The sequence below is a fragment of the Vitis vinifera genome, chromosome 10 (assembly GCF_030704535.1).
Source record: "Vitis vinifera cultivar Pinot Noir 40024 chromosome 10, ASM3070453v1".
Taxonomy (NCBI): domain Eukaryota; kingdom Viridiplantae; phylum Streptophyta; class Magnoliopsida; order Vitales; family Vitaceae; genus Vitis; species Vitis vinifera.
Window position 1 is genome coordinate 8,465,820 of NC_081814.1, and position 21,863 is coordinate 8,487,682.

The following is a 21,863-nucleotide window of genomic DNA, read 5'->3' on the forward strand; positions in this document are numbered from 1 at the left end:
TCCTTCACACATACCTTGTGCAATTGCTCTAAATTCAACCTCGACACTGCTTCTGGCTACTACACTCTGCTTCTTACTTTTCCATGTTACTAGATTCCCCCAGACATAGGTACAATAACCTGTAGTAGACCTTATGTCATCTGTTGATCCTGCCCAATCTGCATCTGTATAGATCTCTACCTTCTTACTATCACTCTTCTTAAAGAATAGTCCTCTCCCCGGAGAACCCTTTAGGTATCTGAGGATCTTATACACTGCTTCCAGATGACTTTCCTTTGGTGAATGCATGTACTGGCTAACCACGCTTACGGCGAAAGCAGTATCTGGTCTAGTGTGAGAAAAGTAGATCAGTCTACCTACTAGTCGCTGATATCTCTCTCTATCCATGAGTTTTCTGTCGTTTTCCGTCTTTTTTCTTGCCTTGATAGGGGTATCGCTTGGCTTGCAACCAAGCATGCCAGTCTCAGTCAACAAGTCAAGTACATATTTTCTCTGGGAAATACTAATTCCCTTCCTTGATCTGGCGACCTCCATTCCTAAGAAATACCGCATTTGACCTAGATATTTTATCTCAAACTCTATGGCTAACACCTTCTTCAACCTCTCCACTTCTCATGTGTCATCTCCAATGAGAATGATGTCATCGACATACACGATTAGGATGGTCATCCTTCCATCGTTGGACTGTTCGAAGAACATAGTATGATCCAACCGTCCCTGTTGGTATCCTTAGTTCTTAATCACCTTTGCAAATCTATCAAACCATGCTCTCGGTGATTGCTTGAGACCATACAAAGATTTCTTCAATTTGCATACCCTAGTTTCTTCTTCTTCCTTACAGAACCCTGGTGGTAGAATCATAAACACTTCTTCTTCCAACTCACCATTCAGAAAGGCATTCTTGATATCAAATTGATGGAGTGGCCAGTCGAGGTTTGCTGCCAAGGATAAAAGAACTCGTATAGTGTTAAGCTTTGCCACTGGTGCAAATGTCTCGGTATAGTCGATGTTGTAGGTCTGAGTGAACCCCTTTGTAACTAGGCGGGCTTTGTTTCGTTTTACTGTGTCATCCGCCTTATATTTCACTGTGAATACCCATTTACAGCCCACTGGTTTCTTCTCTGTTGGCAAAGTCATCACTTCCCAAGTCCTATTTTTTTCCAATGCCCTTATTTCTTCCATCATTGCCTCTTTCCATTCTGGAATCTCCAAGGCTTCTTGAATGTTTTTAGGAATCTGGATTCTATCAAGGTTAGTTGTAAAAACACGACACTTTGCAGAAATAGCATTGTAAGACACAAGTTTCGAGATAGGATGGAGAGTACATGAACGAGGTTGTTTCCTAAGAGCAATGGGTAAGTCATCTATTACCTGATCAGTATTGGAGCCAGACTCCTGAGGGGTTGGAACTATCACCGGTTCTGACTCTTTTAGTGCTTCGGAGATGAGTGTCTCACTAGACTTCGATTTTGGCCTCCTTGAGTAGACGATTGTTTCCCTATTTGTTTGTAATTCCGTATCTCCTCCTAAGTTCAAGTGCCCTTCTGTATTAGGCAAAGGGGTAGATATAAGGTACAGAGTGGATTCTAACACAACAACTTCGAGGTAGTCTAAGGTTAAGGGAGGTCTAGCTTCACTCACGAACTCCCCCTGAAGCGAGTAGTAGGGAGTATGCTTAAAGAATGTGATATCTAGACTAATATATAGCTTTTGTAAAATTGGGTCATAGCATTTGTAGCCCTTTTGTGTGGAAGAGTAGCTAAAAAAGACACATTTAAGCGCTCTAGGATCCAATTTGTTCCGCTTAGGTCCGTGAGTGTGGACAAACACAGTGGACCCAAAGACACAAAGTAGAAGATGTGCACCGATTCTAGAATGAGGAAAAAACTCTTGGAATTTCTGGAGGGGTATGACAAAAGATAGGACCCGACTAGGCATTCGGTTAATAAGGTATGTGGCTGTCAAAATAGAGCCACCCAAAAAATGTGAGGGCATGTGAGAAGTAAACAGCAAGGCACTAGCAACTTCAAGAATATGTCTATTTTTCCGTTCTGCAACCCCATTTTGCTGAGGGGTGTCAACACAAGAACTTTGATGGATAATACCATTTTCTTGTAGATTAGTGCTCAAGGAGTGATTGAAATACTCAGTACCATTATCAGTACGAAGAATTTGAATTTTGGTGTGAAACTGAGTTTGTATCATAGAGTGAAAGTTCATGAAGACTGATCGAACCTCAGTTTTATCAGTCAACAAATATACCCAACGCAGGCGAGTGTGATCATCAATAAAAGTAATAAACCATTTTTTATGGGTCCTATTGGGGGTACGTGAGGGTCCCCATAGATCACTGTGAATTAGAGTAAATGGTATGGATGGTCTAAAATTTAGATTTAGGAAAAGATGCCCGATGGTGTTTGGCAAGTTCACACACTTCACACTGAAAATCCCATGAAGCTTTATTTGAACATAGTGAAGGAAATAAATGTTTTAAGTACTGAAAACTAGGATGACCCATCCTTTTGTGCCATAACAAAAGTTCACTGTCCCTAGGACGAGATGCAGAATTACAAACAGTAGGAGGACACTGTCCACACACATCAGTTTCATCTAAGTAATATAGATCCTCACTTTCCTTAGCACTGCCAATCGCCTTCCTTGATGATAGGTCCTGAAAAACACAATGAAAGGGTATGAATTTAGCTGAGCAATTAGACTATTTGGTTAACTGGCTAATAGACAGCAAATTGCAAGATAAATTAGGTACATGTAAGACAGGGTTGAGAGTAATAAACTAAAAAATACGAATACTCCCTTTTCCAGCAACTGGGGATAAAGTACCATACACAATTTTTACTTTTAAATTACCGGCACAAGAAGAGTATGTAGAAAATAAATGATGAGCATCAGTCATATGATCAGATGCACTAGAGTCAATAATCCAAGGAGTAATATGAGACATGGTGCTAAGTGCTGTCAGAAAGGTACCTTTGTGGGCCAAAGAACCAGATGACAAAGTAGTAGAAGATTGACCAGAGGCTTGGAAATTAGAAAAAAACTCATATCATTTCGCAAGCTGGTCAGAATTAAACCCCACACTAGAAGTTGACTAACGAATTTCTGTGGGTGTTTTGTCTGTCTGGGTTTCGGTGGAGGCCTGATGACTATGGGCTTTATTGGGCTGTCTGGGTTTCCAATCCGCGGGCTTGCCATGTAAAGTCCAACAAGTGTCTTTAGTGTGACCCAATTTCTTACAATGCTCACAATAAGTCCTCTTGGACTGTCTTGGGCCAGATCCAGAGTGAGGCCCACAGATTACAAGGGCTGAAGCCTCGGGCCCAGACGAGAGATGTTCCCTCAACATCACTTTCCTTCTGTTTTCCTCTTGTCGCACCTCAGAGAAGACCTCTCTGATGAAGGGCAACGACCGGCGACTGAGAACTCTGCTCCTGACGTCATCAAGCTCGTGGTTCAGCCCCGTTAGAAAATCGAAGGCCCTCTCGTTCTCCATCTTCTTCTTGAAGCGCACACTGTCACCCGTGCACTCCCATTCCTCTTCGCAGTTGAGATCGAGATCTTGCCACAAACCCAGCATCTTGGTGTGGTATTCCGTGACTTCCTAATCTCCTTGCTTCATCTGCCAGAGCCGTGTCTTGAGTTCAAAGATTTGGGAAGCATTCTCGGCATCGGAATATGTTTCCCGTATCGCATCCCACACATCCTTTGCCGTCGAGAGGAACATATAAGTTTTGCCAATGGTTGGCTTCATGGAGTTAATCAAGCATGAGGTGATGAAGGAGTTTTCGGACCGCCATTTCTGGGATGCTACTACATCGATCGGAGGTGGTTGTCGAGTCTCGCTGATAAGAAACCCTAACTTTCCATTTCCGTCAATAACAAGCTTGATTGCCTGCGCCCACTCTCTATAATTCTTACCGTTCAATTTTTCAACGGTAAGATGGAGTGGGGAGTTGTCGAATGCACTGTCCGAGCCCATTGAGGAGTTTATCTCCGACTCTCTTTCATGGGTTGTTGATTAACTGGATTGATGGTTGTCTCCTTTTTTGTCAGCCATGGATTGGTTAAGGTTTTAGAGCAAACTATGCTCTAATACCATGAAGAAATTGAGAATCACTCAAATATTCATTCAATTGTATGTGTTTACATTGTCAAAGGACAACTTGCTGTCCACACTTCTTCTTTTCTTATTTTAGCCCACACTTCTTTCCTTATTTTAGCCCACAATTGTTTCCTTATTTCTCCATTTATTATTTTGTACAGTTAGCATATATTATTTGACAGATTATAGTTTACATGTATAGGGCTAGAATCATGCGGGAATTTATTTGCTTTTATTTGCTTTCCATGTATAGCATCCTTGTAAAGTCTATATATAATATACAAAACTCAAGGTCAAGGTATTCGACCATTCATACAATATTTTGACATGGTATCAGAGCTTGTGTTCTGAACCTAGAGTTTACACGCTTTCTAGTTTTTCTTTGGGTTTTCTCGGATTTAGCCCTAAGGGCTCACAGATTTAGCCATAGGGGCTCACAGATTTAGCCCTAGGGGCTCTCGGATTTAGCCCTAGGGGCTCTCGGACTTTAGCCCAGCTCTTCGGTTCTTTTTTTTTTTTTTTTTTTTTCTGGTGGTTGTGACAACACATCTGTGATGTGATCTTGGAGTTTTCTTTGGGTTTCTTCGATTCTAGGCTCTTGGAGATCTTCGATTATTTAGAGGTTTGTTATCAGATTTAGGCTCTTTGACGATGTTTTTTTTTTTTTGTTTCCTAGGCTATTTCTGTTTTTGTAATGTCTGGAGAATATTCTATTGTTCGTTTCAATGGCAAACACTATCTTAGTAGGGAGTTTTAGTTTAAGATGTTTGTGAAAAGTAAGAAGCAAGATAGAGTCTCTAAGTCATCTACGGAATCTGAGAACCGGGCGATGTCTCTTGCTTATTCTAAAATCATTTGGCTTCGAGGTTTGCTTGCGGAGTTAGACTTTTTTGAGACCGATCCTACACCTCTACATGCCGATAATACAAGTGTTATTCAGATCACGGCCAATCCTGTCTATCATGAGCACACAAAGCATATTGAAGTGGACTGTCACTCTATCCGTGCAGCCTTTGAAGCTTGTGTTATCACTCTTCCACATATTTCCACTGACTTACAAGTTACTGATATATTCACCAAGGCTCTCCCTCGTTATCGACATTGCTTGCTAAGTAGCAAATTGATGCTTGTTGATTAACCTGCATCAATTTGAGGAGGGCTGTCAAAGGACAACTTGCTGTCCACACTTCTTCTTTCCTTATTTTAGCCCACACTTCTTTCCTTATTTTAGCCCACAATTGTTTCCTTATTTCTCCATTTATTATTCTGTACAGTTAGCATATATTATTTGACAGATTATAGTTTACATGTATAGGGCTAGAATCATGCGGGAATTTATTTGCTTTTATTTGCTTTCCATGTATAGCATCCTTGTAAAGTCTATATATAATATACAAAACTCAAGGCCAAGGTATTCGGCCATTCATACAATATTTTGACATACATAATCGGGTCCCTATTTAACATATACACAGAGAACAAAATATGGAAAAAAATAAAAATCACACAAATCACCACAATATCTACCACAATTGGGGCCTCAATCTTTCCCAAAATATCCTACAAATCACCATTCAAATCATACCGGATTTCCACACTTGCACATAATACACCACTCTAGATTAAGCTCCTTGTGAGGCCTCCATTTCTAGAGCATGCTATTGTTATTAACCCTCTTACTAGCCACAAACCATGGAAACATCTTTACTTTGGAGGGGGCTTTATATTTTCAAAGAAATTTAAATTTTGAGGATGCACTTTTTCCACCTTTTTTAAAGCAAAATGGGAAGAAAAATCTTTTAGCATTTTCTTTCATCTTCCCCTCAACTTTTATTCCTTATCATTTTTCATGGTATCTTGTATGTGAATATAAGAAGTCATTTTCCTTAACAATTTTTTTTCTTTTCTTAGCACTTTATAGGAACCAAACATAGCCTATGTCTTATAATTGCATTATTGTGGGACCAAATAATCATATTTGGAATACGACAAAATCTGGCTTTCTTTAATTGTCTTGAAAGGTTATTTTTTCATCAATTAAGAAATATAATTTTTTTTAAATTTTTATTTCATGTGGAAAAATTATTATAGAAGTGATTCTGTATTTTTCCTAAGAAGGCAATATCTAATCAATTAACAATTAAAAGGTGTTTTCTTATTTTCTAATAACTGAAGGAGGGTTCTACAAGTGAAAGCAATATTGTAACCCAATTTATCTCAATTAGTTACACATCAGTTTATGAGATTGTGGTCTCATGATATAGAGGTTATCATTTAAATATATTTAGAATAGGTTAGGTTTACCACGATGCATGCTCTTTATGCATGGGATTAACTGGTATGGGTTCTCTATCTTAATCTGCAACACTCAAATCAATTTGGTGGATGCATTTTTTTTCCTTTTTGGGAAGGAGTTGAGAACTACCAAATATATTTGTTGTTATCTTACAGCCTATATTTCTATGTTTCCTTCCTGGATAGATCTCGAAGGACTAGATATGCAAACAGGTTCTTTTACCTTAAAACAAATAAAAGCTGCCACCAAAAATTTTGATTTTGCAAACAAGATTGGAGAAGGAGGTTTTGGTCCAGTTTATAAGGTATTCTAGCTAAACGATGACATTGTAATCTTCCTTTATAGATTCTACCTAGAATTCTAAGAAAAATTGGGTGCAGGGTCTGTTATCCGATGGTACCATAGTTGCAGTGAAACAGCTTTCCTCTATATCAAGGCAAGGAAATCGTGAATTTTTGAATGAGATAGCCATGATTTCTTGTTTGCAACACCCAAATCTGGTGAAACTTCATGGATGTTGTGTTGAAGGAGATCAACTGTTACTGGTATATGAGTACATGGAAAACAATAGCCTAGCTGGCGCTCTGTTTGGTAAGTATCATTTACTTAATTTGAATACACTTTCTGTTAAGACAAGTAAAATATAGATAATATCAAATATTAAGTTTTGTAAGGGAATTTTTCACAGGTCCAGAAAATGGTCTGCCGAACCTGGACTGGCCAACTAGGCTTAAAATCTGTATTGGTATTGCCAAGGGATTAGCTTTTCTCCACGAAGAATCAAGGATTAAGATTGTCCACAGAGATATTAAAGCTACTAATGTGCTTCTTGATAGAGACCTAAACCCTAAAATATCTGACTTTGGACTGGCTAGGCTTGATGAAGGGGAGAAGAGCCATATTAGCACCAGGGTTGCTGGAACCATGTGAGTTACTGTGTCCTTATCAAATTGACAGATTATTCAACATTTCATACATAGTCAAATGCTCATAATTGTTGAGAATTTTTTACTGTTGATTATTGAGTGACAAGACATCACACTATTCACTTGCAGAGGATATATGGCACCAGAGTATGCACTGTGGGGTTATCTGACATACAAGGCAGATGTTTACAGTTTTGGGATTGTGGCTTTGGAAATTGTTAGTGGAAAACACAACAACAATTATATACCCAGCAATGGCTGCCTTTGTCTTTTAGATTGGGTACTCACTAACTTTCTATATATCGGTGTTAATAATCAATCAGGTTGTGTTTTTCAGTTGAAAGGATATAATCAGCATCTGCATGATGGAAGTTAAGATTGGAGATATGTTTAAATTGCAGGCCTGTCTGTTGCAGCAAAGCAGAAAGTTTCTGGAGCTGGTTGATGAGAAGTTGGGGTCTAAAGTCAATGAAGAAGAGGCAGAAAGGATGATTAAAGTGGCTCTCTTGTGCACAAATGCATCCCAATCACTTAGGCCTACCATGTCTGAAGTGGTAAGCATGCTTGAAGCCCGAATGCCTATTCCTGATATGATCCCAGGACCAAGTACCTACACCGAAGATTTGAGGTTCAAGGCAATGAGAGACTTTCGTCAAGACAAGAGAAACCAGAGTCTGAGTGAAGGTCGTCAATCCCTAAATTTAACAGGTCATACAGAGCTAGAGCTTTGCTCTACCTCTACATCTGGCCCTGAGTTCTATGAAATCAACCCACATTCGGAATCCTGTTAATGATGAAGTGTTTTTCTTTTAAAGAATGCTGATCCTACTCCTGAAGGCTCTGAATGGATTTACTGATCTGCATCTCCATCTTAATGAGCATCCTAAAGTTTTGGTTATTTAATCAAACTTCTATTCAATGGAGCTACATCCGCATCTTGTACATCAATTTTTTATTTATTTTTTATTTGGTCTATAGTTCTCTTTAAAAGTGAGAGTCTGTTGTATAAAATTTCAAGAAATTTTGTAGTACAATTAGATTCTCATATTTTAATAAATGTGCTCCTGGCAAAAGATTGATGTAAATATGTAATGCAGAAACTGACTTGGGTGTGCATGACCTGTGATCTGGTAGCTGTTTACTGAAGTAACCCACTTTTCTCATGTGAAGAAAATCACATATTTAACAGCATTCTATGGAGTGATATTCCAGCAAACATATTCAATGTCACAAATTTAACCTCACAAGGGTTGGAGTTCAATTTTGATTCAGATTGAAGTCCATTCTGGCCTTATAAGGATACATCATGTAGCCTATACAAATTAGAATCAAAATCTAAAGAAATTGCCTTATCACATGGGATCAATGAGAAACAAATCTAAAGGATAAATTTACACTTTAATATAAGAATATATCTTTTTCTTGGATAGGGTTGCTGTCATGGATGGTGCTATGTGCATACTACTTTCACCATATAAAAAATGCTTTTCTTTCTTTGTCTTTTGTTTTTTGTTTTTTGTTTTAGATTCAATTATCATGTAAAACAGATGATAAATAACATAAGGGCTTTCTTCCATTATTTGATATCTCATGTAATATATATGAGATGAAAACTGTCAACATCTTGACTTACGTGGCAACTAGGAACTCTCATGTAAAAATAATTATAAAATACAAATTTTCTAAAAATTATTTAAGTTTTATTTATTTACCGATCAAAGGTAGTTTCGAAAAGATAAATGATAATACTTATATCATTAAAAGGTAATATCTGAAAAGTTAAAGGTAGCATCTTTGATCATAAAGTGTATAAAATGTTAATTATTTTTAATTATCTATTTAATTTTTATTTTTTATAAATTGATTTCCTATTTTATGTTTATTTTTTTCATATGAATACATGGAAGCATACTTTTCTTTTCTTTAATACGAAAAAAAGATATAACGTGTGAGACAATTACCCCATTTTTTTTCATCATAATGGCTACATGTGATTTGCTTTTATTATGAGAAAATGTCTCACTTTGTTGTTAGAAAATATAATAATTACTTTATTTTCTCTTTGATGATGACATTTATCAAAATCACTCTCATATCAAATTTGTTATGTCAAGCTCATTAGGACAAAATTTTCAAAGATCATTATACCAAAGTTTCAAAACTCGTAATGACAAAATTTACAAAACAAATGAAACTTTATACATGCACTCTTCCAAACAACACTTACATACGACTCCTCTTTTTCACCCCCAATTGTTGACTTTTTATATTGCATGATGTCGGTTCCCCATTCATTTCTTTTGAATTCTAGTTTGATAAACCAATGGGCAAAGATGGCACGGCACCAAAGCCATACTACAAGACTTTTGACCTTCAAGATATTCTAAGACGCATCTTACCATTTTGACAACCTATGCATTCAATAATTGGGAACCAATTTTCGTAAATCAGGAGGTTTGTTAGGAATTGGATGACAGTGGCCAAGGTTGGTTTGTCCTCATGGATAACGACAATTATAATTGGGTTTGATTCCACCTGATTTTTATAATTTACGTATTTTTCCATGCTGATAAGCTGGGTGCATGGGGAGTGGTTTCCTCGTAAATATACTTGAATATTTTAGATATTCCATATGATGGAGAGAGTAGGTAAAGGGAACAAATGCCACCATTCAAAGTAAAATATTTTTTGAATTTTAAATCCATTTATCTTTTGTTTTTATCTCTTCCCTTTTGGTACGTATAAATCTTATAGCCCTAAAGTTAATCGTCGGGTAAATCCTCTAATGGCTCTAAGGGGATTCAAACTGGTGACTATTGAAGAGTAAATATAAGGACGGACCAATTGAGCTGCCCTTCAGAGTTTAAATCTCATAAATATTATGTACTCTGAAACCTAAAAAGATCTTCACAATTTTAAAACGAGTTTATAAGATTAAGAAGAGTTCATACATATATGCCGTCAATAATTTTCTCTTCTATCCGATACGAAACATCATAATATATGAATCAAGTATAGTATTAATATGAAAATAAAATGCAATAAATGAGTCTACAAATGTATAAAATTAAGTACAAACGATGAAACCATGTAAAGAGAAATGAAACTAAATTATAAAATAACCATTTATAAAGCAATAAGTAATAACATCATATTTAGATATGTGAGATAATTTGATTTGTGATGTCTTTCAAAAAATTATTATTAAATCTAATGTTGTAATTAAAAAACATCTAAAAAGGTGGTGGTTGAGAAATATTTTTCAAATATCCAGATCCATTTCCAATTTTCCACAACTCTTAACATAATGAAATTTCTAAGACAAAAATGATTCAACTTAAATGTGAAATGCAGTAATTGTTAAAAAAGTTCATATATATAGTTTGATTAATGGTTTTTTTTTTTTCTTTTCTAAATTGATATTATTGACGGTGTATTAATTTATAATCTTTTTCAGAAACCCAGATTAGCACTTTCTGTTGCGTGTGGCTCCGTCCAGTTGTCCAAAAACTTAAAGCCCATAGGAAATGATGGCAAAGAAACTGAGAGCTTTCAGTTGCATGCATCTTAAATCTCAATCAAGTCAGGGAAAAGTCTAAGCTGTAAGCTGTCAGCTGACCGGAATGAAAATTACTTTAAGTAAGAAATGGGCTACTGCCTACTCCTCTCTACTTTATGCTTCTCTGCTTCACCATTTCCGCAATTTTCACAACTCTCTAGTCTCTCCCTACCGACCTCACCAGCCGGATCAGCTTAACCGGCTCCTTCACGTTCCAAGGATTTTCAACTTATGATTCCGTTCCGCTTTTTTGTTTTCTTCATTCTTTCTCTCACTTTTTGCTGTGGATTTGTCCACCCCAAGGTGCCCCAAGCCGAAGGTACCTTCATATCTCTTTGTGTTTGGTTGCCCACAAAATGCTGGAAATGCTATAATGTGACTGTTGGTTGCAAGTTTTCTTGTTTTTTTTTTCGGGGAAAGGGGAAAGGATATCAGAAATTGAGCTCAAAGCACGGTTGAATATGATTTAAGATTTTGTTTTGTTTTTCGCATACATTTAGAAGTTTTCTTCTTCTCTGTTCTACCTCAAATGTGGTCCTGTTCCGTTCTCATGGTTTTGGATTGATCGACAGTTCGAGAACATCAGAAACTAAATTACTAGAGTGCCCTTCTTTCTTGTTTTTACTTTTTATAGCGGATTAGGAAGGGGACTCTGGAATCAGGAACGACGGTCAATGTTAAGCTGATCCACAGAGATTGGCTGGTTTGTGAGCTTTCGTGTTTTGATTATTATTATTATATTGCTGTTTGGTTGAGGAGTGTTTTCTTACTGAGAAAGTCTGGTCTCCATTGGTAGTGAGGCTCAAAAACTTCCTGAAAATGGTGTTACAGTGCCAGTTCGAATCGTTTTGTTTAATTATTTTCTAATTTCTGGTGATGAAGCATTTCCATCTATTCCTTGTTTTTTTTTTCACATTTAACATGAACATTTTGCATTTGTTTGAGTGAAGAAGTTTCTGTAGACAGAAAATTTACTTATTCTCGTAGTCCTTGTGCAGTATATCATAATTCTGCACGCTAGACGTGGTTCCATGTATATCACCGACTACTTATAAGTTCAGAAACTCCCTAATTCTTCTTAATTTCATCTAAGATGTATTTGAAGATTTTTATTAAGATCACAACTTGGTCTCAATGGGCTGGGCAAAGGGTTGGTCAAGGCCCACCCCACTTTGTTTGCTTTGAGCTTCAGTCATCTACTCCTTGTGCTAGAACTAGCCATCTAGACTCACTCCAATAGAGTCACATGCACATCCACTGACTCAACCACCGGTTTATCAGCATGGCTACCTCCACAATATGCTGCCTGCCTCCAACACCCAATCCAATAGGACCAATACTGCCACCATTCCTAGGACAACATACCACCATCACCACAGCTTCTAACTGTCACTGCAACCCTACGACATTGGCACTTCCAACACATCCTTTTGTACCATGGTTATCTTTAGTACTTGTACCATCTCTATGGTACCATCATCACAAGCACAAATTGATTTTTCGATTAAAGTGACTTTTATATAGGCCAAAGCACTCACTTCAATTGCACTCAATAGCACTATGGTTGAGTTCGGCAAGAAAAGATAGATAAAAGAAATGAGTACGTCTGTGAGAAGATACATGTGGTGCAAATACAGATGAAATGAGAGAGAATTTTCTAAGATATTCTGAATCTTGTGCAAAAGATCAGCTGTCACCAATACTGTATTGGTATTGAAGCACTACAGGAACAAAAGAAAATCAAAAGTGATCATTAGGAGTAGAAAACCAAGCTGGGCTTATGGTTAAACAGACAACTTGAACCTAGATTGGGCTGAATGAAGGAAAATGATTTGTGTAACCAACTATAAGTAGTTGAACAGGCATTTGAGTTGAGTTGATTGTATTGGTGATGCACAGATTATTCATATCATGTCCAAATATTGAGGGGAATTTCAAACTTAATTTGAATATCTTCAAATGAAATTTCCTCTTCTTTCCTTGTATAACTGATATGCTTTGCACTTGCACTCAAATTCCAGTCATGAAATTCTTTTTTTTAAACCATTCCTTAAAGTTTTGATGATTTGGTATTTATCAGTAACTTTGTGGAGGAAATGAATTTGGTATAATTAGGTTCCTGCATGGAATTTTACCAATAAATTTTTAAATTCACAGTTAATCTATGCATCAAATAATCTCTTTACCCCTGGTCTTATCACAATGCCATCATCCATTTGTCCATCATTATCTATATAATTAGCTTTCCCAACAAGAAAATTGTTTGTTTTCTTATTATATAGTTGGTAGACTTTGTTTCTAATATTCATATCCCCTTTTTATCAGAAACAAGTCCATTAATACGGATTTGAGAGTACAACTAAAATGAACTATCCTGCAAAGAAGTTACAAAAATAACCAAACGAGTGCACTAAACAACTAAATCTTCATTATTTCTCATCATTGTTTTTTTACATATTCACATCTTGCAACATTATTTTATCATCTAATTCTTGTTTGTTAATGAATGTCCACTAGTGGATGCTCTTCAACGAATAATCAGAACAATGGGAGCTACATATTGGAAGTTTAATGGGGATTCTTGCCAAATTGAAATGGTTGGGTTAACACCACAACCACCAAGGGGATCTGAGCAAAGCATTGTTTGTGAAAATTTCTCTGAGAAGAACCGCACTCTCCTTCATGTCATACGCATGTATATCTCTCTCCTCTTATTACTTAATATTTTGAATTAACTTTGTATGCTCTATATATCTGGATTATGATGCATATTAGATATTCCATCTTGAAGCATATATTATGATATAAAAATAGATATAATGAAATTATAAAAGGAGCAGGTAGGTGCTTTTATTGCCACAAGCCCATTGCTTAGCTTTGCACTAGTAAAAAAGAAGCATTTTTTATCAGATAGGAAAAAAGAATCATTGCACTGTATTTTTTGCTGAAAGTCCTTTTGGTTTGAACTTTCCAAGTTGAATTTGGATATTAATATTTTTATATTGGTATTTAGTATATACTTTTTTTTCCTAGTATATTATCCAGCCTTGAAAAATTCAGTTAAAAACTGAACCATGTGGGAGATTATTAATCCAACCTTAACTTGTTTGGGGTAATTATTAAGGCCAAAATCCTTGCTTTACCAGAGGGTAACAGAGTTGCAAAGGATTTGAGTGTCACTGATCTACTAGTGGAGGTTCTGCCTTGGTGATTAGCCTTGGAAATATAATTATTGAATGTGGAGATTGTGAATCTTGCCAGGGGGCTGGGTTGCTCTTTGATATGGACGTATAGATTGGCTTATCAGGAGCCGACAGATTGATCAAGAGAGGAGCCTTTTCTTTTGTTGATTTTGTTGAGGATCTCATATCCCCTGGAGTTTTATTACTTCATAAACTTAGGGGCAAGAAGCCAAAAGCTTTCTGCTGTGAAAATTTTGTTTTCTCTCTTTTTATGCTCTCCTAAATTTTTCATTTTTGAAAGGTTTCTCGTCATTCTTTCTGTTACATCTTACATCCATCTAATGCAATACAAATGCCACTTCTTATTAAACACAAACTATATACACACATACACACAAACCCAACCCTTTGAATTTATAAGAAAATACATTGATTCTTTCATGACATAAATGTTTGTTAGTCTTTAGTCTGTCCATGTGTAGTGGTCTCCTTGCTCAGCCATTAGTGAGAGGCAAGCATCTTTCAACTCAATGGACAGATAAAACAATCTTCGAAAGGTTTTTGCTGTGTGTTGTCAAGGTCACTAATACATTTCTCTCCCAAATTCGTTTGTGCCTTTTTGTGTGTGTGTGTTTTCAGGGTTACATTTGAAAATTGAGTAATATTGTCATTTAAGAATTTGGCAGAGGTATATTGCCTGTCTCTGTTGAACTTTTGGAACTTGTTAGACACTCAGTTCTCTTTGCCCTTAGTTGAAGTGGAGGGTGCCCTCATGCCACTTCAATAATTTACAAGATTTACAAGGATTCTTCACCATCTCTGGATGTATATGAACAAAAAAAAAAGCCTAATTTTGGGTTCATCTGGTTGTATGCTTGTCTTTGGTGAATTCTGCTGGACAGTCCTTTTTCTCCTCATCCATTGAGTCACTATCTTGATCACTTCTCCTCAACCTTGGAGTAGGAGAGGCACAGAGAGCAAGTTCGACATCTAGAGATTGAAAAGCAAATGAGGAAGAGCCTTAGTGAGGATGCTTCCAGTTGATTATCAAGGGAAACAAATTGAGCAACTAGAGATCGAAGGACAACGTGAACATAGTGATACTCCAGCCTGATGGGCTTCCATAGAGAAAGAAAAACAGCATTGATGGTCATGTAATGGACATTTGTGCTACAACATAGGGATGATTATAGATGATTTTCTGACATTGAAATGGTAAATGATATCCCATTAAAGCCATTGTAGCTGCTATTAAGCTGTTTTCAGCTTCTGCATTGGGGCAAGCTATAGTCTTCTGGTTCTTTACATTCCACGTGATACATAAATACAGCCACCATACCACGATTTTCTTTAGTCAGTTGTTGTTCATCTAATGGAAGCCTGACTCAATGAGTCAGACCTGCCAAAAACATTAGCAAATGCTTAGATACCTATAATGTGGAGAAGAAAAAGCAGAGAGTGCCACTGATATACTGAAGATTATGCTTTATGATGTAAAATTTCCATGGTTGACATTATCAGTGGATTGACCTACAGAGGCAAAGCAATAGGACAGGTGAAGGTTTGTAAAGAATTAGTCTTGGGTACTTAAATACAAGTGAGATTTGTAAATAAATGTTCTTGAGCTCCTATGATGTTCTAATGGTGAGTTGGATTTGGTTAAAGTCCATGGTCTGGTAACCATGTGACTTGGGCATATGAGATTGTAAATTTCGGCCTCTATGAGATTTAGAATCTTGTGGACGCTCTAGTTTGGAATAGGACCAACTGATAGAATAGTTGAACCTTTTTTTGGATAGGAAAAAGAAGAAATGGTAGAGAAGTGTTGCTAATGCTATGATGCCATCTTTTTGACAGAAAATTTATTGCTCGGACAATCAGGAAAGTTGTGTTCTTTTACTGGGTAGAGAAATTTAGTGTCATCGGCATGCAGAAGGAGAATCAGGATCCCATTTCTCGAGAAATAAAGAAAAAAAATTGATCACTAAACCTCAAAAATAACCCAATGAAAATTGTTACTGAACTATTGGGACCCAGCCAGTGGGGCCTATTTTCAACTCTTATAGGGAATGGTGAATCTAATATATGTAGTAAAATCATGCCGGTTGATTCATGAACATTAATTCTGAAAGGACATGTTTGCAGGAAGGCTGTTTCTATTTTTATTTGCCTTGTCTGCCATCTCTTGATCATTATTCACAATTTGTGTAATTTGAATGCTTATTAGACTGACACAATTAGAGTTGGTTTTCTTCAAAATTTTAACTGTTACCTATTCATAGCTCTTAGTAATTAATCTGACCTTTATTCCACCATTGCTCCATTTAACCTTAGTCTTAATTAAGCCATCTATTCCAACTATGTCAATGCCAGGATGTCATGGACATGGAGCGAGATCTGTCATGTTATTGTGAAGGAAATCAAGCACTATTCTATTGTTGAAAGTAATCTTCTGGATGGTTTTCTGAATGAATTGTCTTTGATATCTTAGAATGGAATCCGTTACATGAATATTGACATACTTGGGATTTGTCTACAAATTGCATTTCAAACATGTCCATTTCTTTGTTAAGATTACATTGACCATGTGTTTGAAGACTTCATTTCAAGTATCAGTGCACAACCCCGATTATGCTATAATAATATAGAATATTGTTTCTATTAATCTGATTTTTCTATCAGCAGCTGCCCCTGGGCATAAAACTCAAACTTTGATTTCCCATGTGTTATAGTGTTCTAAAGGGGTATAGTCTTCCTGGCATGCTTCCACCTGAACTGGTCGAGCTTCAATACCTCCGAGAGATGTAAGACCATTCTCAACTCAGGCATTTGAAGTTTTACATTTTTCTAACCCTAATTTCTTACATGCTCTACCAGAAGTGAATACAACTTTAAACACTGAAATTACTTCCATTTTGTCCCATTTGTAGAGATTTTGCTTACAATTACCTTGGTGGTACGATACCACATGAATGGGCTTCAACACAATTGAATTCAATGTGAGCGTTTCTTTCCCCCCTACTTCTGCTGTAAGTTTAGCAATTAGAGCTCCCTTCTTCATAAAATTAACTAAGAAAATGTTAATGCAGCTCTCTACTTGCTAACCGCTTATCAGGGGAAATTCCAAAGGAATTGGGAAATATCGCCAGTCTCACATACTTGTAGGTCTCAATTTTGAAGCTTTGGTTATCATTTTTGTATTTCCCTTCCTTTCCTTGGATGGTTCTCTGGCGATCAGATTCCATGTGATAGAGGTGAAGTTGTGAAAAGTAGCAATAGAATGGGCAATTGGGCCAGCACAACTTTTTCCCATTTTATTTGTTTTAATTTGTCACTTGAAACTGAAGTAGCAGGATGCATGTTTTTCTGCCCATCTCTTGTGGAATCACTACATTCTGTTTTTTCCCTTTCATTCAAGATATGTCTTTTAAAGAGTGTGATGGGTATTTTGTTCTTCTCTTTTAGTAATCTCAATGGAGACTTTTAACCAGGAACCTTGAAGCAAACAAATTTTCTGGCGTTCTTCCTCCTGAGCTTGGGGATTTAATTAATTTGAAAACTCTGTAAGACATCTTGTTTCTTCTTCCTTTAATTTTTTACTTTTTGAATTCCATTCCAAATTTAACATGCATATGACCAATGAAAGAACATCTAACCTGTCGGTTTTGCTCTGTGATGTTATTGCAGGATGCTATCTTCTAATCAGTTCTTTGGAAATTTGCCAACTACACTAGCTGGACTTATAAACATAACAGATTTGTAAGAATCATAATATTATGCAAACAAAAAAAAATCCCCTCTACCCTCACTCCCCCACTCCCCTCCACGCGAATATTTTCCTTTTACTTGGTACATGAATTTGCATGATCATACCAATTCAGTGCCATTTTGTTGCAATATGCAGTAGGATAAATGATAACAACTTCAGTGGACCAATACCAGATTATATACAAAACTGGAAACAACTTACAAGAATGTAAGATTCATTTCTTTCCTAGAAAAATTTAAGTTCCTTTGAATTTTGAGAGTAGAAAAATGTAAATATTTTCTAATAATTATGTGAAAATTTGTGTCAATGAAGAGAAATGCAAGCAAGCGGACTGGAGGGACCTATTCCATTAAGCATTTCTCTTTTGGATAAGTTAACTGAGTTGTGAGTATAGAGCCTTCTCAAGTCCATAACTGTTCTTTGGGTGCTTGATTGCTATGTTTTCTTAGTACTGGTTTACTGTTATTGGTTTTTTTTTCTCTTTTCTTTTTCCCATAGTTGCATTTTTTTTATGCAGGAGGATTAGTGATATGACTGGGAAAAGTCAAGGTTTTCCTTTGCTGAACAACATGACTGGCATAATAAACTTGTATGTTTGATGCCTATAGGCATTGGATATTTATGAAGGCAAACTCACATCTTCTTTATGATATTTAGTTTACATGATTGGATTATGGATTTAGGGTTTTGAGGAATTGCAACATTTCTGGAGAAATCCCTGCATACATCTGGAAAATGAAGGAGTTGGAAATGTTGTAAGTAAAGCCTGTAAACATGTAGTAAATGACTTTTCTTGGTTTTCAATGTTGCATCGCTCACAATGTTTACTTGGCATGCTGAATGTGGAGGAAGCACACAAACAAACATTTTTTCCCTTAATGCTTGGGTGCTGTGTTTCTAGATCATGAACTGGCAGATTCTTGTGTTGCACTCATGGTCATGTGAGTGACATTGTTGTCAAGTAAGAATCTGAGGTGCTCTACAAGGAAGTGCCATTTTATCAATGAGAAAATGTCACCACTGGACCTATCCAGCAGTAGATATAACTTTGACTTAATATATTTCTGTTATTTTTTTCATTTAATGAATCTACTTTCTGAACATAAAGATCCACACGCCAAACACGCATAAACACATGCAGTCTCTACCATATATGTATGAATGTAATATTTATGTGTGTATGCATATATACGTTTATTCTGTTCGAATCTTCTTTCTCATTGCTTGATATTTTGAATAAGACATTTAGTAATATAACTATTTCATGATTAAGTGTAAATTTTGTTTTTCTTTTTGATTGGAAAAATGAAAACATACTGAGAAGATGTCTAAGGGTGCATAATTGAGCATGGTGGGTTTATGAAGTTACAGCCAGGAAAGAAGGAAAGCCAGAAAAAAAAGGACAAATGAAAAAACTAATAGAGAAGGAAAAAGACAAAAAGTGCAGGAAAAACAACAAAGGAAGCTGCAAACCCAGCTTCTCAAACCCTAGGAACATCAAAACTGCAGATAGAATAGACATCCAAACAGTCAATAATGTCAAGAAAGGAGCATCTTGTGCCTGACTAGAGATAGTGTCCATCACCAATACATACAAAGAAATCAAGATATTAGTTGTCAGATTCAACAGTTAGTGTTTCACTGCCCTGAAAATTCTTTCATTCCACTCCCTCCAGATACACCACACCATGCAAAGAGGAGCCACCCTCCATACCTTCCTATATTTCTCAATAAATTTACCATGCCATCTCAACAAGCTCTCACAATGAATTCAGTCAGACCCAAATGACTCCAGATTACAAAGTCAGTAGTTAGAGCTCCATAGTACAGACAAAGTAAATTTTGTTTTCAGAGGGAAGAAAAATACTCTTAGACTCTGGTACTTGAAAGCCAACACAGCTGAAAGAAAATGGAGTCTTTCTCTTCAGGTTCAAAAAGTCTAAAAGTAGGAAGGTAAAACATTATTCTGCAAGGCGTTAATCATGATGTGGTTAATTGGACTAACTGACACACAAATGGTCAGTGGAACTATACTGGTATGCTGAAAGAAGCAATTGATCTCTCCAGAATGATGGTCCAACTATTTCCTGGATTCCTGGTCCAATATTTTGGATTATACTTACTCTTGAGGATTTTATAGATATAATTTGTCACCTTAATTTTCTGATTGTGGTTGTTGTTGTTTTGTAATTTTATGTGCAGACTCTGTTCTTTCTTCTTTTTAGTTTTTCCTTTTGTTTCTTTTGGAATTCTTCTCCTCCATCCTTTATGTTTTCTCTCTTCAACAAGTTTCTTTTTTCTTATAGAAACAATAAGCAAACACGTTTGATTGGTAAATAGCTTGTAGAGATTTTCTAATTAACTGTCTTTTTGTGATTTGGATAGGGATGTCAGTTTCAACAAGCTAGTAGGTGAAGTTCCAAGTGACTTAAGTTTAGCCAAGGCACTGAACTATATGTAAGTATCAAACCCAGAATTTGGGTAGCATTTGGTTGTGTTTCATCACTTTCATTGGAAACTTACTCTCATTATATTGTTCTGAAAAAACTTAATGAGATAGTCAAACTTTTTCCAGGAAAGAAATTTGATTCCAATTTTATTGTGAGCAACAAATAGTTTTGCATGATTATTTCTGTTTGACCAATAATTGTTTCCCAAAGATGCAAAAAAATGCAACCTCAATGGATACATTATGTTGAATCTCTTACTAACATTATATTGCTTTCAATATTGAATCTCTGACTAATTACATTATGTTGCTTTCAATAGCTACTTAAGCGGCAACTTGCTAAGTGGAAATATACCGGACTTATTCTTGAAGAAAGGAAGTAGTATGTATGTTCCTTATCTGGGATGCTTTGTACTCTTTTTATTTCAGTAATGCTTCTTGTCTTATAATCCTTATCATATTCCAATGATATATGAACCTGCCAAGTAAGGCTGAGCCATGCAATGGGCTAAGTTTCTAGTTGGATCTACTGTCAATACGAACTATTTCACATGTTCCTGCTTTAAGTTTTTTTTTTTTCTTCATGATTCATCCTTTTACGGCTTCAGATTAAATATGAATTTATAACATCCAATATTATTGCTTCTATGCAGTGATCTATCTTACAATAACTTTTCATGGCAAGGCCCTGAGCAACCTGCTTGTCAAGAGAACATGTCAGAATTTTTATTTTTTATTTTTTGTTTTAATCTTCACCTCTTAGCTTTCAGTTATAAATAGTTACTTTTTAAATACTTAGAATTGTTTTGCCTTTTGTTATTTTCATAGGAATTTGAATGTTAACTTGTATCGGAGCTCTTCAATGGAGAACAACCTGTAAGATTTTTATTCTTCTTTCTTGCTAAAATTGGGAAGTTAATTACCATGAAGGGAGGAGGAAGCTTCTATTTTAGTGTAATGGTTTTCTTATGTACTTTTTTATTGATGAAATATTCTAATTTGTTCATATACTAATTGTGTGATAGAAGGGCTGTTCTTCCATGCTCAAAGAATGACAATTGTCCACAATGTAAGTATCTTTTGAAGTTGGAATGTTGTGAATCACCTTCAAATTCAATTTAAGTTTTGTTCTTCAATGCAAAATTTTGGAACTTCCTTAATCCACCAATCAGATTAGGAGCTTCCTGTCTGTTAAATAAAAGTCAATTTTAGGCAATCTTAGATCCTGTTTAGATAGGCTTTTGAAACCCAAAAGCCCTTTTTTTAAGCCTGATAAGTGCTTCTATCTGTTTTTAGGAGATTGTTAGTCCTGTTTATATAGGCTTTTTGAAAGCCAAATGCTCTTTTTAAGCCTAGTAAGTGCTTCTTTCTGTTTTAGGTGATTTTTAACACTGTCTAGATAAAGCTTTTTGAAAGAAAAACCTTTTTTTTTAAGCCTAATAAGTGCTTATGTCTGTTTATAGGTGATTGCAATAAAAGTGTTTCTGGCTTGAAAAAAGAGCTTAACATATGGGCAGACTGTGTTAATTCTCGTAGAAGCTCTTTTATAACTACTGCAGGAA

The 21,863-nt window shown here is 36.1% G+C and overlaps 2 protein-coding genes across 5 annotated transcripts in view; both read left to right on the top strand.

Annotated features, from left to right (window-relative positions):
* Window positions 1-8,458, top strand: part of LOC100266961 (probable LRR receptor-like serine/threonine-protein kinase RFK1) — a 50,715-nt gene extending 42,257 nt beyond the window's left edge. For 3 of the 4 annotated variants that reach the window (XM_010657269.3, XM_019222529.2, XM_010657271.3), the window contains 5 exons: window positions 6,572-6,720; window positions 6,797-7,007; window positions 7,105-7,342; window positions 7,472-7,622; window positions 7,744-8,458. In XM_010657269.3, coding sequence (XP_010655571.1) covers window positions 6,572-6,720; window positions 6,797-7,007; window positions 7,105-7,342; window positions 7,472-7,622; window positions 7,744-8,133 — 1,139 coding nt within the window. In that variant the 3' untranslated portion in view covers window positions 8,134-8,458. The remainder of the gene's footprint in view (window positions 1-6,571; window positions 6,721-6,796; window positions 7,008-7,104; window positions 7,343-7,471; window positions 7,623-7,743) is intronic. The other variant, XM_010657270.3, reaches the window with a different exon arrangement.
* A 2,477-nt stretch (window positions 8,459-10,935) lies between these two features.
* The window catches only part of LOC100244640 (uncharacterized), a 29,137-nt gene continuing 18,209 nt past the window's right edge, over window positions 10,936-21,863 (top strand). Inside the window, exons 1-16 of the mRNA XM_059740431.1 lie at window positions 10,936-11,220; window positions 13,419-13,596; window positions 16,816-16,887; window positions 17,014-17,082; window positions 17,173-17,244; window positions 17,575-17,646; window positions 17,771-17,842; window positions 17,988-18,059; window positions 18,165-18,236; window positions 18,370-18,441; window positions 18,536-18,607; window positions 20,238-20,309; window positions 20,622-20,687; window positions 20,955-21,017; window positions 21,130-21,177; window positions 21,327-21,370. Coding sequence (XP_059596414.1) covers window positions 11,133-11,220; window positions 13,419-13,596; window positions 16,816-16,887; window positions 17,014-17,082; window positions 17,173-17,244; window positions 17,575-17,646; window positions 17,771-17,842; window positions 17,988-18,059; window positions 18,165-18,236; window positions 18,370-18,441; window positions 18,536-18,607; window positions 20,238-20,309; window positions 20,622-20,687; window positions 20,955-21,017; window positions 21,130-21,177; window positions 21,327-21,370 — 1,204 coding nt within the window. The 5' untranslated portion in view covers window positions 10,936-11,132. The remainder of the gene's footprint in view (window positions 11,221-13,418; window positions 13,597-16,815; window positions 16,888-17,013; window positions 17,083-17,172; window positions 17,245-17,574; window positions 17,647-17,770; window positions 17,843-17,987; window positions 18,060-18,164; window positions 18,237-18,369; window positions 18,442-18,535; window positions 18,608-20,237; window positions 20,310-20,621; window positions 20,688-20,954; window positions 21,018-21,129; window positions 21,178-21,326; window positions 21,371-21,863) is intronic.